This window comes from Rhea pennata, chromosome 1, assembly GCF_028389875.1.
Source record: "Rhea pennata isolate bPtePen1 chromosome 1, bPtePen1.pri, whole genome shotgun sequence".
NCBI classification, from domain to species: Eukaryota; Metazoa; Chordata; class Aves; order Rheiformes; family Rheidae; genus Rhea; species Rhea pennata.
In genome coordinates this window covers 133,564,535-133,581,606 of record NC_084663.1, presented here as the reverse complement: position 1 = coordinate 133,581,606, position 17,072 = coordinate 133,564,535, and the positions used below count along the sequence as shown (strand labels likewise).

The window sequence follows — 17,072 nt, the reverse complement described above, 5'->3', positions numbered from 1 at the left end:
AGCAACAACATACTAATCAGTGAGTTTCAGGAAAAATTCTCCTTAAAGAAAGCCAATATTTAGTAGCAAATAGTTTATATTCATCATGTTTAAGCAGTTAAAGGCTTGCCTGTGTAACTGAATCCCACTCCTGCTTCTACCCATGCCTGCTGTATGATACTAGCCTAGTCACATAAACTCACATTTCAGACGTGGTTGTGGTAACCACAAAATTATTAAGATTTTGATTTTCAGGAAGAAAAGTCTTGAAATATCCCACTAAAACATTAAAAAAGACAGTTTTGGAAAGCAGAGTCCTCATTTTAAAGGTGTTTTGCAGCAAACGTGATGCTTTTTGAGAGGAGAAAATTCCTAGTATTTTACCTAAATCTTTCCCTTTTATCTTCCAATTGTACCTTGGGCATGACTGACAACTCAAATAGTCTCCAATTTAGCAACTATAATTGTCCATCTACAGAAGAGCTAAGCATCTACAGAGCAGGCCCACAATCAGTACGCCTGCATCCTACTTCAAAATTTAAGACAAGACACTTGTACATTCCATGTGCTCATTCAGTCTTTATATGCATTTGAATACTAAAGAAGCAATATTCTCAAATTCTTGATGAGTATTCAATTAAATTGCCTTTTTTTCTCTTTTTATTGTTCACAGACAATAGGTAAGTGAAGTTTTCAGAAGTTATTCATCTCTCACTTTTCCCTGAATCAGTTATCAGTAATTTTAAAAGGGTTCCAAACCTACATATCCAGGACACAAAGCAAATACCCACCACAAATAATCTGAAAAAGTTACTTGCTTGATAATTTTCCCTCTGTTTATATATTTGTAGTATACTAAAAATTTTGAGAGAGGTGATACGCAGCCATAAAGAGAAGCCTCACACCATATATACTTTTCACTGCGTTAGCTTACTGAGGATAACAGTTCTTAAAATTTATCTGCATGTAAAAACAGCCTTTCATTTCTACAGGATCTGTCATTTCTCTGCCCTGTTTAACACAAAGAAATAACAGTGTAAATTACAAGCAGGTGCTACAAACTTGCTGCACTTGCAGTGCGCCAAACCTTAGGTGAGAATACTTCCACTGCAATGTTGACTAGAGCTGAGCTAGTTGAGAGCAGGCTGGAAAAAGCACCCCAACCCTGAACCTGAGTTGAACCTTGCCTGTAGTTTGGGGCAAGGGAGGAGAAAGGTGAACTTTATTTAACTTTTCCGACATCTCTGCACTTCCTATATAGGGTTGTAACTGGCAATGAAAAGGATTAAAGTATCATTAAAAAATATAGCTTGTGGGATATTCTGTCCTAAGTAAAAATAAGAAGAGTATGAAATTCAATGAGAAAGGCTGTCCCTTCCTGCCCGACTGCGAGCAAATCAATTCCTAGGCCAAGGAGGTTTAGATAAGCTCCACACTTTTAAACATTTATCCAAACTAAATCACTGGAGGGTCACCCATCATTTAACACTGAATACCTTGGCTGAGTAGCAGAAAAAGCCTGCCAGGTCTGCACATCTCTGTCAGGTCACACAGTGGCCTTCAGCATGTATCAAAAACATCTGAAAAAATAAAATTATGCTGAGCTTCTCTTCTGCTTTAAGAAATGAAAGAGAAAAGAAGAGTAATCCAAACACAAGGCACTACAATGGAAAGAAATAAGAAGATTTTGGTATACTTAATTTCATAACACACTAAGTTCTTTTTTTCTTTTTTTCTTTTTAAGAATTAAAACCCTATCATATGAAAATAAATCAGACTTTCCTATTCTGAATCTCTGAACATTTTTAAGCCACGTAATGTTTTAGAACAACTACAAACATCAAGGGATGCACTTCCATCATTAGCACAGAGAACATGTATGTACCAAACTGAAGTATCCAGCCTCGTAACTCATTTACAGGTTTCCTCTTTATGTTGACAGACTCTCAAACTTTCATTTATCATGATAAATTATGCACTAATATGATCCTTATTTGAGGACAGGCAATATTATGGAAGTGGAAATGAAAATAAAGTTCATATAAAGGCAAAGCATCCTCCATGAGCCAAGAGACTTACACTCAAATATACGTACAGAGTTCTCAATTCCCTGCTCTGGATGCTGGACAGATGTGGATTCAATCTGCTATTTTAAACTTTTCTCTAAAGAGTACAAGCTTTATGTGTCTGCCTGAAAGACGGCATGTGCTTCTGCAAAAACCCTTATGCATCACTGAATACTATAAATGCAAAAATGGGCAACATCTATAATCAGAGAAATGTGTTTCAGGACACCAAACAGTGATCAATAAAATCTAAAATTTCTACATAATCTCTAATTTCCAAAACAAATCACAAACATTATCTGCTTAATCTTCAACTATCCTGTAAATATGGCATATATTACTTCTCCCAATTTGCAGATGGGGACCATTAAGCATGAACACAGCTTGTTCATAACCACAGTGAATCCATTCTAGACTTCCCAATTTCAACTAAGATTTCAACTAAAAGTAAGCTAACTTACTTAATAAAAGCAAGACATCTAAGCTAGCCATCACGTACTTTTTATATAATCAGGAGAATACTAACATTTCTAAACTATGATTAATCAGATACAATGAATCACATGAAATTATGATTTCACATAAAGTCTCTGTAACTTGCTTTCCAATAATTATTAAAGGAGAGTAGGATGGCTCACCTCAAAATGCATACACACATGTAAACCTGTCACAAGACGGATCCCAGGTTGGATGTTGACAAGATCATGTAGTTTGAAGAGGGGGAAAGATACAGTCAATCCTTTAACAAATCCCAAGACAGATTGGCTTTCTACTTGTAAATTTGATTCCATGATTTTGTGAACTGAGTTTTCAGGTTCATTTCTTCCAGTGTTTTGTTTATCACACAGCTGAGTTCACAGCTGAAGTTTTCACACTAATGTCCAAATTGTCAGCATCTGAGTACTTAACCCCAAACAGACTTCAGAAGACCTCTGGCACTTCTTGCTGGAGCATGCTTTTCTTTTAATGTGGGGAAAGGACTGTAATGCCTGTAAGTTTGGGAATGATGGGCAAATAGTATAAATACATTTTTTAAAAAGAGTTACAGAAGCAGTGAGCATCATTATTGAATGTAAGTTTTCTTACTAAGTTACTAAGTAAAATCTTTTTGAAGATTTCCAAATTCTGTGTATTGTTCTTCTCTCCTAGGAGCATAGCTCCCAGGCCATAATGCTACAAAAGACTGCTCTAACCAAAGCTTCATGCATATTCACCTGCAGGCCTCTTCTCTGCATTGCCCCAGTGAACACAATTGTTACAATAGTTCACAAATCAGAATTCAACAGTAAAAAAAACCCTAAGGCTTGCTCCATTAGTCACTCTGAAAATTAGTTTAAGACTTTGAACTGGCAGCAAAAGCTAAATGCAAATGATGAAGGACTTACAAGCCTGTGGCTTCAGCCATGGAGCAGGGAGACCACCAGATTTTTTTTTTTAACCCAGTGGAGTCTGTATGCTGCTTTTAGAAAGCAGTTTTAGATGCAAGGAGTGAAAAAAAAAAAAGTATGTGACTTCCTGCACAGAAGTTTTTGTTTGGTTTCTAAGATATTTTGGGGAAAATTTGTGCTAGTAGGTCATCTAAACACTGCAGAGAATCTTTAGGCATTTTGATGCACGTAAGCTGTGACCTTCAGCATACTTCAGAGACATCAGTACCGCTGGCATGCTGCTGGTATATCATTTATCATGACCTTTACTACCAGTCTCAAAGATATGAAAGACAGAATAGTCTCCTGCATTACACTGCTTACAAAGAGAGCATGTTGCTAATCACTGAATTTTGCTGGAGAATACTTGCAGTCAGCCCTGCAAAGGACAACGTCATGTAGTTATGATAGCAGTGAAGATTCAACATGACCAAGTCAGCAAAATGAGTCTGTGCTTTTGCAGTACAGTTCTCATTTGTGTCCACATTGACTAGGAGGTTACCTTAATATCACTAGAACCATCTTATTTGCTGTGTTCTGGATTTCAGTTTAACTATGAGATGTCCAGACTATCAGATGGCATCAAGTGATGTTGCATATTGGCACTTACCACTTTTTTAATTGAAACTAGAGTTTTGCTGGGGTTCACTAGCTGGGTTTAAGTTTAGCGTTGCAAGTCCAGACTAGATCAGCATATTTTTCAAAGGATTTGTTAAAGGTGTTCAGGGAGTATGGCAACAGTGAAAAATTTCATGAATTGCAGTATTTACCTCACAAGAAGAGATCACACATTGAATCACTCACATTTTTCATGACTTCTTAAAGCTTTGTCAGTTTTGGTGAAACAAAAAGTTAAAGCTATGGTTGAGTAACCACAACTGTCAGATCTGAGGCCCCACAAATAAACAGATAAGATAGAGTATCGTCTGCCACCTCTTTCAGGGACTTTAAGGGACTATTTGAATACAATACATACACAGAATACAGCCTTGTAACTCTGTTTTCATTTACAAATTCCCAACTCCTATTTCATCATGTCACTTTCCCAGGAAAGGTAAAGCTAACAAAAAATATCTCCTTCTAAAACACAAGTCAATGGAATTTTTAAAAATGTTTTCTCTCGACTGCTATGAGGGAAAGGCAGCAACAGGAGAGTTAACACAGCCAGTCTCACCTGATTGAAGCTAAATTTTGACTGGCAGACCACCTTCTGCACTACCCAAAACCTACAATTTTTCCATGACTGCAGAGGCAAACACACTTGATTCAGTATAATTTCTTCTGGCTGAGCTAGCTGCTATATATTTGTAATAAACTTAAAGTACATTCAATAGGAGGAGGAGAGATAGCAATGAAGTACAAAGTCACTATCCCAAGTCCAAACCAGGTAGCTCCTCTGTTACTTTTCCCACCATCAGTTTTCACGGGTCTACAAGTCTGTTTTCCACAAGCCTGCTGGCAATGGAGTACTACAACTCAGGAAAGACACTTAACATTAGTAGGAAACAAGTGTCTTAAGCAAAGCTTATTATCATGCTGATTTAGATGTATTTTTGCAGAACTGGTGTCTTTTGAGCTTAGGTTTCAAAAGCTTTATGTACTAAGTGAACCATATTTTTCAAATTTTTGAGAAGTCAACCCCTGAGCTACAGTTCTGTGCATGCAGGCATGTTTCCCTAAATGGGAGGAAGAGAAAACTTTAAGCAGCAGAAAGTCTAGATATTTTCTCCTTAAAGTTGAAACAAGAAAGATGGCACCTAGTGAAACAGGGTGGAAAAAGCACTTCAAGCCAATTCTATTTACTCTTTGTTTACTTCTTTAAACAGATATTTAAGATTTTTTAAACAGAATTTAAGTACGTAATATAAAGACGTACTATACCAGACACATGACTATATGTGCAGGTGTTCACTTGTTGTAAATCAGAGTAGTTCTCTTAAAGCTGGCTGTAGTTATACCATGTCAAATCAGTAAAAAAAACCAGAGACATACTCTTTTACCAGTATCACTACTGTTTCAGATTTACGCCTGTCCTCAAAGCTCACTGCAACCAATGAAACACAATGTGTACCAAGGCTGGAATCATGTACTTCCAGGGTAATAAAAGCTGTGTATATTTTTTAATGTTCTGAATCTCATTTAGCTTTGGACTCCTAGACATAGCAATTTTTAAACATACGCTACTGACTTACACCAAAGTGAAAATGCTCAAAAGCTTTATAAGAGAGTATCTGAAAAGTTTCAGTTCTACTGTCTTGAACAACACCCCAGAATTGCTTATTCTTGAGAGACTGAATATTCCAAAGCATAAAAAAGCAAGCATAGCTTATCACAACAGAGTGATCCAATACTTCAAGTGCCACAGTTCATTTCCCAGCTTCGGGTCCCTCCTTGCAAACTGCAGTGACGCACCTTTTGCTCCTGGAGCCTCCCTATAGCCACCCCAACCTCCCAGGAAAGGCAGCAATCCCATGTGAAAGATAGGCTAGCTGCAATCATACTGTGAGGCATGCTTGGCCCATGGGCTGCCAGCTCAATCCCACTGACCTCAAAAGAGACTGGAGCTATGCTGTTTTTAGTGAGCTTGTGCCATGGAGCAGGAACATGCAGCAGCTGCTCAAGCTGCTCTTGGCTCAGCCTCAGGCACTCCTATATTGCTGTTCAGTGCTAGCCTGAGGCTAAAGCAATTGACTCAACACAAGCAAACTGCCTATCCTGTTCACAGAGTCCACCTGCAAGTAGCAACCAGCGTTCAGGTCCCTCCAGCTGACTTGTTTGCCTATTTTCAGCCATCTAATACCACGGCAGTGTAAAAGGAGGCAGTAGCAGGTGCACACAACATATGCCAACATATCATAGAATCATAGAATCAGTAAGGTTGGAAGGGACCTCTGGAGATCATCTAGTCCAATCCCCCTGCTCAAGCAGGGTCACCCAGAGCATGTTAGACAGGGTTGCATCCAGGCGGGCCTTGAAGATCTCCAGAGAAGGAGACTCCACAACCTCTCTGGGCAACCTGTGCCAGTGCTCTGTCACTCTCACACTGAAGAAATTCCCCCTCATGGTCAGGCAGAACTTCCTGTGCTTCAGTTTCTGCCCACTGCGTCTTGTCCTGTTGCATGGGACAACTGAAAAGAGTTTGTTCCCATTCCTTCGACACCCTCCCTTCACGTACTTGTACACATTGATCAGATCCCCCCCTCAGTCTTCCCTTCCCCAGGCTGAAGAGGCCCAGCTCTCGCAGCCGTTCCTCATAGGGCAGGTGCTCCAGCCCTTGGATCATCTTTGTAGCCCTCCGCTGGACTCTCTCCAGTAGCTCCATGTCTCTCTTGTCCTGGGGAGCCCAGCACTGGACACAATATGCTTAGTTAACCCACTGCAAGGGCAGCTCTTCTGTGTGCAGCAAGGACCTGGATGCCCCAAGCACCAACAGAGCACAGGTCGGCAGTCCGTGCAGACAGCCCACAAGTTTCAACTTGAACCTGTCTTTGAAGTGTAATATGGGGGGGGGGGGGAGCCAGAAAGTCTGGAGTTCTCACAGCAGTTCTGCACCAACTCCTTCTGCAAGCCCTACAAGTCAGAAGAGCTTTACCTCAAAATTCTACATCTGCAGAACAAGAACGTTAGTTACTATTTAACTAGGGTGAACATCAACATCTGTTAACATGCGGCAGTAATTTGATAAAAAAGCAATATATGATTACACTGATAAAAGCAGGATATGACAGCAGAGCATAACATGAGCTACTGGGTTTCTATCATCATTTGTCAATTTTATAGAGGAACAGAAATTAAAGCAATTTAATTAACCCACATAAAATTGTCCTTAAAAAAAAAAAAAAAAAAAAAAAAAAAAAAACTTTTGAGCTCAGTTCTTATCAAAAGAGTTCTTAGATCTATGAAGAATATCCTACACATAACGCAGCAAGATTGAAAAGCGTGCAATCAGCACAACAGAGATGAGTGACCAGGTACCAGGCTCACAGATGAGCATCTCTGTGTGCCTATCCTAGTCGACTCAAGGCTGTCACCTCCCGGAGCTTTGCAAGGAGCTCCCTCTGACACTGCCCCGAGTCAACCTGAAATGCAGCAATGGAGAACCAGAAATCCACTTGCCAACTTCTCACGGTCAAATGGTATATGCACAGCAGGGTTTTTTTTTCAAAATAACTTAGGAACTATAAAAAATGTGTTTGTACAAGCATAGGATTCTTAACAGAAAAAAGAAAGTGAACTTTTAAATTCACTAACCAGTGTGCATACTCAGCCTTTGGTTCTTCTTTTATCAGTAATCAGAACAGTCTTTACCAGAACTGCAGAACCCTACAAAAGTTTTCAATCCCCCCAAAGAGTTAAGTCAAAAAAAAAAAAAAAAAAAAAAAAGCACACACCCCCCCCCACACACACAAATCCTAAAGCCAGTGTTTTCAAAAGCTGTAAATATGCTAATACCTGCTCTTCAAATCAAGAATACAGACTAAATGGTCAAACTTTAAAAATCATTTGATTGTAATGGCCATAAAAGCTTCTGTGTAACTGAGTCTGTGTAGCAGAAAGCAATAAAGCTTTTAATTATAAGGTTAAATAATACATGCAGAGTGATTCAAAACAAAAAAAAATCCACACAATCTATATTATACTTGGGGAGGAGACTCTCTGCAAATTTAACACCCAGAACACCTGTTCCTAGCTGCAAAACCAAGTGACACAGAATTGACAATCTGGTCTTGACTACAGGTAGCCTTCTTAAATCTAAGTTTTAATCTCAGGAGCAAAGAAAGACAAGCAGAGAATATGGAATGTTATAGACTATATCTGCTTTCCTTTTTTTATAAGCCTGCCAGCAAATATTCACGAGGAGGGAATAAGAGAAAAAAGAAGTATATCCCTAACTTTGTCCATTTATGCACAAGTCACACTATAATAAAGTCTAGGTTTTTGCTAAACATGAATGTAAAGACATAGATCTAAAGTCTTTCTAATCTATAAAAGGGATACAGCAAAACTATTTTAAATGCAAATATTTCCTTCAAGAAATTATTTGCCTGTCAAAAACAAAAAAAATTTTTTTGAAATCTAGTCTTTGAAAAAAATCTTTAAGAAAAGACTTTCTCTCAGCTTTGTGGTATTTGCTAGTAAATATGCAATTTCAGGTCAGAGGTACCAACCGCTCAAAGTTATGTTATGAAACTAACAATGCACAAAACACTGTCAATTACACAAACTAACAGAAAAATGCTAGTCTGACTATCAAAAGAGTGTGTTATTCCACCTGTAACAATTCCAAAATACCTCAGACGACCGCATCCTCTTAAAATGGTTATCCAAGGGAACAGTAGTGTTCTAACTAAATGCACTGTTAGAACTAAACAGAGAAAGCTTTCTGGTGCATATTAAATACACGTTCCTGGACAGATTGCATTCTGTACACCAAAACAGATAGCAGCCTATGCAATAATTTTGACAGAATTTATTCACTGCCAGATTTGATCTCAACTATCTGTGACAAAATAAAACCCAAAACAGGAGCATACAGAAGTCCATCTTCCCCCAAAAGTGGGAGGGGAGACTTCCTTCCTACCCCAAATCCTTTCTTCTAAGTAACATCAATAAGTTTCATGTATTTACTCAGTAGAAGTACTGACAGCAATTGCTTAGTTCCCATTCCTTGAAACTGCAAGTAGTGGGAACAACACAGAACTATTCAAAAGTTCAGCTAGAACAGCTTATTTTCTGTTTGCCAGTGAAGCACACACTGAGCAGAGATTACTGGTAGTACCTCGAAACATTGATATATTCCATCTTGCAGGACTTTCTAAGAACAATGTAAAAGTTGAATCAGATCTTCCTTCTAATTCACAGTATCTGAGAACGAGGTTTTGGTTCATCTATAACACAGATCTCTTTTCTCATCATTAAATGTCATGCATGTGGCTGTTGAATTTATACACTCCAAAAATAGTCACTGTAATGAATTTCACCCACTGCTCTATTATAAAATACAAAATCTTGAAAATGGACACAATAAACACTTTCAAATATATTTGAGGGAATGTTTTGTAGGTGCTCATATGTACCTTGCCACATGCACAAGTAAGGATAAAAATATATGCTACTTCAAAATAAGGACCTACTTAAATACAGTAAAGCAAATAAATAGTGATGGCACTTATCTTTATTTCATGATTCATTCCTGACAAACTTTAATTTTGAAAATCCATCTTAGGATTTTCTCTACTACCATTTCCTTCACATCCTTTTTGGATTACTGTAAGGTGATTCTTCTTACAAGGTTATGTAGTAAGCTAAGCTAGTCTGTTTCAATTTAATATTAATAAATATTTTTAAAATAAGACAAATGTTTGCCAAGCTTCTTACTATGTATGTGCCACAGAATAAAACTGTCTAAATGCCCAAGGCTGGCACAAAAACAAGCCATCACAGATGGATAGTACATGCACACCTACATACGCTCACCTTAGAGCAATGAAAGAAGTGCAAGTTTCCATCTCATAAATTCTGGTGTTAATCATGCCAACAACTTCATTCAAAGCTTTGTTAAATGCTGAGAACTCGTGAATTGCCAGTATTTCCTTATGTCTTACAAATCACAAGTAAAAAGAGATGTTAGTTACAGAAAGAGAAACAATAAAACAGAAAACAGAATGTCTCTCCATTAGGGAAGTAAGCATACTTCTTCCTTTTGTTTATAGTATCTTCATCATTGTCTGAATACAATTCTGACCTTGCATTTGGCTTTGGGCAATACACCAAAGAAAAGTGAATGAATTCCATACAATCTGTTTACAGTTTTTTACTTGGATGTTTCTAAGTTTATTCAACTGACACTGAAGCAGCTATTTCATAGAATACAGGCCAGTGGAGTTAAAGTGATGCTACTCAGCTTACACATTGAAAAATAATATTGAAAACAAAAACAAGGTTGATACAAAGCCACTTTTCACAGGTGACAGCAAACTAATGTATTCCACTGTTGAGGGAAAGTATACGAATCTGTGAATGCAAGGGTCTGAAAGAGTCTTCATGTTGGAAACTGACCATAACTATTAGCATTAAAGCAAAATATACCTCCTGAACATAGTGCACGTGACACATCAAAACATAACAACACACACAGCTGATGGGTTCTGTCAGGCTTGCTGTTTGTATCTCCATCTCATGCATCTGATCTGAAAGGATTACAGTATTTGTATATTACAGGGCTTTGTCATCAGAATATTTAGGGTTATAACTAAATGGCATAATGCAGAGCTTTTTTGGATACACCCATGGTTGCTCTAAATTTGCAGTATCACTGAGATAACAGGTCAGGTCCTGACGGCTCTGCTGTTGTAAAGCGCCGTAACATCCAACCAAGTTAGCCTTAGCCTCTCAGCTGACACTGCTATTACCTTCCAGTTCTGAAGATGTTCTTTGCTTCTTTTCATAGTTCTGTATTGCATGGTGTATATATATATATATATCCTCTCAGCTTTAAATAACATATATTTTCAAACCATTGGAGCAGTTGGAGGAGAAAAGGAAGAAAAAATATTAAGTATTCCTCAGAAAAATAGCAAAACCTGTCTGCTGAGTTAAGCATCAGGCTGCTAACCCTTAACCCCTTCCCCACTGCTCACTGGCACACCCGGGGCAAAGATTAATTGCAGCAGCTAGGTTTGCCAAAGTTTATTTAAGAAGTTATTGCCCTCAGTTGTCATCCTCACCTTCCTGTCAGAGATTACAATCCCTGGGGCAGAATCAGCAAGAGAAGCAGCTGTCTCCAGCTCAGCTACGCTAGTTACCATGCTGTGCATTAACTTAAACTACTGACAAATGCTTACCCTGACACACTAGCCTCTAGGCTGGAGAAGGCGAAGCACCCCTGCCAAGCCTGTAATGGGGATATCGGCCTTCAGAGGGCAGAGAGCTTCAGGAAAGCCGGGTGCAAGTAACGGTGATTCCTTCAGTGACTGACAGAGCCTCAAAATTAGGAGTCAGAATGTACATTTCCTCCTTCTACTTCCATGGTGCAGCATGAGAAAAGTGTTTCAGGGACAAGAAATTAGGGCTCACTTATGTTGCAAATAAGGAGGATCTCTCCTTCAGGCTCTCTCTGGGCCCCTCTCCCAAACCTAACGCTGGCTTTTACTGAAGACAAGGCGGCAGATACAGATATCAAGAGTATCAGACAACGCACTTCTGGGCTGCCTCATCCTCCAGGATGTTGGTTGAAGTAGTTCATACGTAGTAAAACAACGGACTTCAAAATGCTCCACTACATTCACAGATGATCAGACATCTGTTTCTGGGACTGTTAGAGAAGCACTCTCCAGCCTCTCTCTAGTTGGTCTGCCTTTTAGTTGACTCTCATCCTGCTGTCTTCTGGGGCTGCAGTAATACTGCAGTCCTCTAAAAACACTGTGGTCAAACAATCCAAGAAATATTTCAAGCATCAAAACAGATATTGCTGTGCACCTTTCATGAGGTAAAAGGACCATCAGCCACAGAAACATGATTTCACAAAAACAAAACTGAGGCATCCAAAACACGTACCACTCTAGAGTGCCATTCCCTCACTCAGCCTTGTGACCAAAGACTTCTGGCAATAAGCCTTGGTAAAGCTCCATGTCGAAAAAGAAGTAGCTTTTACTTGTCTGTCTAGCATCTCACCCTCCATAGGTGCAGGGCAGCCATTTAACTTTGACATCACGTTTGCTTTCTCAGTACATCCAGAACTGACAGTTTCTATGCAGCTATAGCAAGAGCAGAAAGAGCCTGAATCACTCAATTTCTAACATCAATAACCAAACCACACTCACTTTTTCACCATGTCCCTTATATGCTTTAGGAACTCACTAGAGAGCCTGTATTTGATTTTCTTCATGGCATAACTCTAAAACATTTTAAAAACCCTCGGTCAGCTCCTAGGCTTGTTGTTCTCATGTAAAAATAGGTTTTATTTTGTGCAAAAACCTTCACACCAATGCCTGGTATCTGTGGCTCTCAGTCTAAAAATCATGGCACCTTTTCTTCCCAGAGATTCAGTCAATGTATGCAAACATGTCACTCATCCATGCGGCTTAGTTATCATCATCTGCTTCTGCCAAACATAAATTTGTTCACAGCTTGTTTCTAGCAAAGACTGAGCAAAGGAACTTTTGGTTAACAAGCCATAGTTTCACATATTTCTTGTAAGTTTGCCCTTGCAAGTGCTGCAGAGCTTGCAAGTTCCCCTTTAACAAAACATCTTATAAAATTTAGCGATTTCTGCATTACCTGTCAGTCTGCAACAGCTTACTTAAGGCAAAACATACTCTTACATTTATTTTAAGATTTCAAACGGTGAAAAGTCAGTAATGGGTATACTCAACAAGAAAAGAGACATCATACCCTCATTATGGAATACAGATGTTTTTGCAGTGCTCTTTCCAGTGGTGTATTAAAAAAATGGTCTACTAGAAGTCTGCCTGCAGACAGGAAAAAATGTTTCCTGTTGCACTCTGTCCTTAATGCTTCATGGTTATGCCATGAAAGATGCCAATTCCAAGAATCATTGTATTAGAGGCTCCTATTAAATAAAGTAAATAAACTTGCTCAGCCCTTAAGTAAACGGCTATAATTAGTTTCATTCAGGCAGAGTGGAGAAAAAGGGATATCAGATAGCACTCTTATCAAACGCCCTACTGTTACTATTCAGAAGGAGAGGACCTTACTGCTCAGTCCTTATGCTTTAACAGACATTTACCAGTTAAAGTAAAGCTATAGATGGGTAGCAAACCTCTTTCAGAACTACTTTCAGAGCAAGAAGAACTGCTTCTCAAACTTCTGCCCACAGTGTAAAGCGCATAAATATACATTATAACTTCAGTATGGAAAATGTGCCAGACATCTCACACAGCGAGTAATAAAACTTTCAATTTTTTTAAACAAACACATGATAATTATTTAATTAATTATTTAAGACAGAAAATTCATCACAAGCAATGAGGTGGCTCATGCTGGAACTCGTTCTTAATGTTGTTCTTTAAGAACTTAATCAATGACAACAGTCCCAATCCAACACATACTCTGCAAAAAGAGTATGGTAACAATCAAATAGATGTAAATAAATAGAGACACTTAAAATAACCTATTTTTTCAAAGTTCAAAGAAATTGTGGAATAGCTGATTAGAAATTTTACATGTAAATGAACAATTATCAGTTTTAATGTTTTTGCATGATAGCTTGATATATGTTCAAAAACATGAAGAAGGGAAACTCACCGATAAACAATGCAGAGCAAGAAAACTAGAAGAGCACAGCTAAAATGATACAGAAACAATGACAGTATTTAGAACAAAAAAAAAGAGAGAGAGAGAGATGATACTTTAAAGTATCATGGAAATGAAAATCCAAGATGAAATTTAGGTCTGCTGCTAGCTAATACTGGCAAGGTTAAAGGAAAAAAAAAAGGCTTAACAGGAAAGTGGAAAATGTAACGGATACTTTCTGACCCTCTGCAGAACGAAGCAAGAAGATGTAATCATTCTATATGACTGTTAGAGGTACAAAAAAACTTCCCCATCTATAGCAGATAATAGAAGGAAATGAAGCAGCAAGTACTGAGATTAAAAACACTTCACCTCAATGTACCAGCACAACTTTACAATCAGGTTTAAAGGCTCTGATTTTTCTGAGTATCAGTTTTAGATATACCACACACATTGGGAAAACTCCACAGGGTGGGGTGAACTGACATTTTCCCACCTTGTTTAAAAAGTAAAAATAAAAAAAAAAAAAGGCATGATCCAGAGAACCACATGGATACTCATTTCCAAAACCAAAAGAAGTCCCTAATTGTAGTAATTGTAGTAATCCAAGCTTAAAAAGCTATTCAAAATTGTTGATGCTAGCACTAATACCTATTAAAACAAAAAAAGACAAAGCAAATACTGTACTAAAATGAGCTTAATAGCATTTTGTATTAAGGATGCTTGCATTCTTATGGTTACATTGCTGTTAATTTGGGACTCCTAGCAGTGAACTAATGCTAAAATATTAATAACACTCAGTATGTTTTTTTAAAAAAGTATATACTGACAAATAAACTTCTCGGTTTTTCAACAGCTTACAGGCCTGATTGATAAAGGTAACTTGTGCTAATACACCTGAGTTTTTCTTAACACAGCTAATTCACCACTAGAGGATGCACTAACTAAAAAGTCTGACAAATAAAGGCACATGTTAGATGAATTTAAAAGTTTTCTCCTGACTGACCTCAAGACATTGCTACTGGATAGACAAGGACTGTTTCGAACAGAATCTTCTTTGGAACAATTATTGGTTCAGGACTATCTATCTAATTACTTCTTATTGTTCATTAAGATGATGATATAAAATACTAAAGATGACGGTATAAAATATTTTTATTTCATTAAACCTAGACAAGAGTGTTGCAGTGGTATCCAATAACAAGGTAACTGACTATCACAAAGTAGTAAGAATCACTGATAAAATGATCCAGATCCTACAAGATGACCTGAAACAAATGAAGCCAAATGAGACCTACAAAGGTAGGCCACATTCACAGACAAATGATACCATTTCAGAATGCAGCAACTTAAGAAAAGCTGAATTCAAAATAACTGTCTCAAAATAAGCTCTCAGTACAAATACAGAGCAAGTGTATGCATATACATTAAAAGGACTATCAGTAAAAAGAGAAATAATTTTGCTGCTACAGTTTTGCATTCATGAGACCACCAGTGCAGTACCATGCTTACATTTCACGAGCGCTACAGAAATACCAGAGAGACACAAAGAAATTGCTGCTTCATGGTTGTGTATTTATACGCACAAAGAATGTATCTGTTACGTGTAGAGAACGCTTTTCAGTCTTGCCAGCAAAGGTTTAACAAACTCCCCTGGGAAGTTGATGCTAAAAGAATAAAGTGGGGGTGAGGTTCCTCAATATTTGCATGACTTAGCAGCGGCTGAAACAGACTCATCATCATATGAGAATTTAAGTAAGAGTAATGACTTAAGACATTATTCTTCAATTCATTTTGTGAGCAAAACTCTTAAAGGTTCTCCTTGTGAGAGACGGGCATCAACATGGATGTAACAGCACTTTCCCTCTTTGTAATCTGGGAATCCCCCAGTTTCCTAAGGCCTGCTAATAAGGATATGAGAAAAAAACAGCCTGCGGCACATCCACATACTAACTTTGATTACTTTTAATTTATATTGATTCAAAAGCTTCCTCTGCTTGCTCACAAAGTTCCCAGTTCTCTCTGATCCTGTCCAAGTGGCCAAGTAGCCACTGATGAGTAGCAGCTTTTGAACCATCAGGGACGGGTGACCAGCTGGAGCCCGGGCAGAGCAGGCAATACCAGCAAACCTCCTTCCTCAGCGCACGCTTCTACGCTTGCTTGTTTAGCCCTAACCCTGGGTCGCTCCGTGCCTGGCCATGCGCAAGCCAACCCCTGCCCGAAAACCCAGTCCCGAGCGCACCCTCTCCCGTGCTACTAGGTGCGGACTGCTGCCCGGCTTCTGCAGCTGCACCTCGGCCCCAGCGCGGTGCGGCCGCCCGGGCCCCCACCCCACCGCGATGGCAGCAGCGCCGAGGCCCGCTCACCCGCGTCGTAGAAGGCGTCCAGCACCGCCGTCTCGCCGAAGTCCAGCTCCCCGAAGTTGACGACGCTGAGCTGGGCCCCCTCGGCCTCGCAGGCCCGCTGCAGGCACTGCCGCGCCCCGGCCTCGGGGCTCCGCGCCCCGGCGCCCTCCTTGGGCGCCTCGTTGAGCACGTACACGGCCCGCAGGCACCGCGGCGGCCGCGACCCCGCCGCGCCGCCCTCCGCCGCCTCCGCCTCGGCCGCGCCGGGGGCCGCGGGCTCCGGCTCGGCGCCGGGGTGCGCCGGCTCCGCCGCCGCGCTGCCGCCCGCGGGGCTCTCCATGGCGGCGCCGCGGGCCGCCAGCAGGTGCCCAGGCGGGGCCGGGCAGACTCCGGCGGCGGCGAGGTGAGGGCAGGCTGCGCGCCGCCTCCGCGGACCGGACGGGACGGGACGGGGCAGCCCGCCTCCCTCCCCGTCCCGCGGCGAAGGGGCGTCGCTGAGCGCGGTGCCGCCGCCCGGAGAGGAGCAACCGGCCCCTTCTCCTCGGTGACAGAAACGGTACTGAGCCGGGAGGCAGCGCCGGCGGGGCGACCGCGTCCCTTCTACTGCCCGCCCCCGCCCCGCGCACCGGTACCTCCGCGCTCCGCCCGCCGCTGCTTTACCATTATTATTATTACGATTATTACTATTAAAGCAGCAGCACTCCGCACCGATGCGGTTCCCTTGCTGGGCGGCATGAGTCTGTCGAAGGCAGGCGGGCTCCAGCAGCGTCGTCGGTGTAGCGCGACGGACCCGCGCGGCGGGTTTTAGCCCCCCGCTGAGCGCCGCCGTTACGAGCCGGTGCGTAAAGGCCGGGGCTGCCGTTGGGGGCCGGCCGGAGCCGCCGTTGGGGGCCGGCCGGAGCCGGTCCCTCAGCGCCGGGGCTGCCGTTGGGGGCCGCCCCATAACCCCCGGGGCTGCCGTTAGGAGCCAGTCCGTAAGGTTGAAAATCTCCCCCAAAGTC

At 40.8% G+C, this 17,072-nt stretch overlaps 1 protein-coding gene across 2 annotated transcripts in view; it reads right to left on the bottom strand.

Moving 5' to 3' along the window:
• The window catches only part of MAP3K15 (mitogen-activated protein kinase kinase kinase 15), an 86,434-nt gene extending 69,578 nt beyond the window's left edge, over positions 1-16,856 (bottom strand). The window contains exon 1 of one of the 2 annotated variants that reach the window (XM_062600803.1): positions 16,780-16,856. Coding sequence is in view for 1 of the 2 variants with exons in the window: in XM_062600794.1 (XP_062456778.1) it covers positions 16,093-16,411 (319 nt within the window). In the remaining variant the exon portion in view is untranslated. Of the gene's footprint in view, positions 1-16,092; positions 16,412-16,779 lie in introns of those variants that run through there. The other variant, XM_062600794.1, reaches the window with a different exon arrangement.
• Between the last annotated feature and the right edge of the window lie 216 nt (positions 16,857-17,072).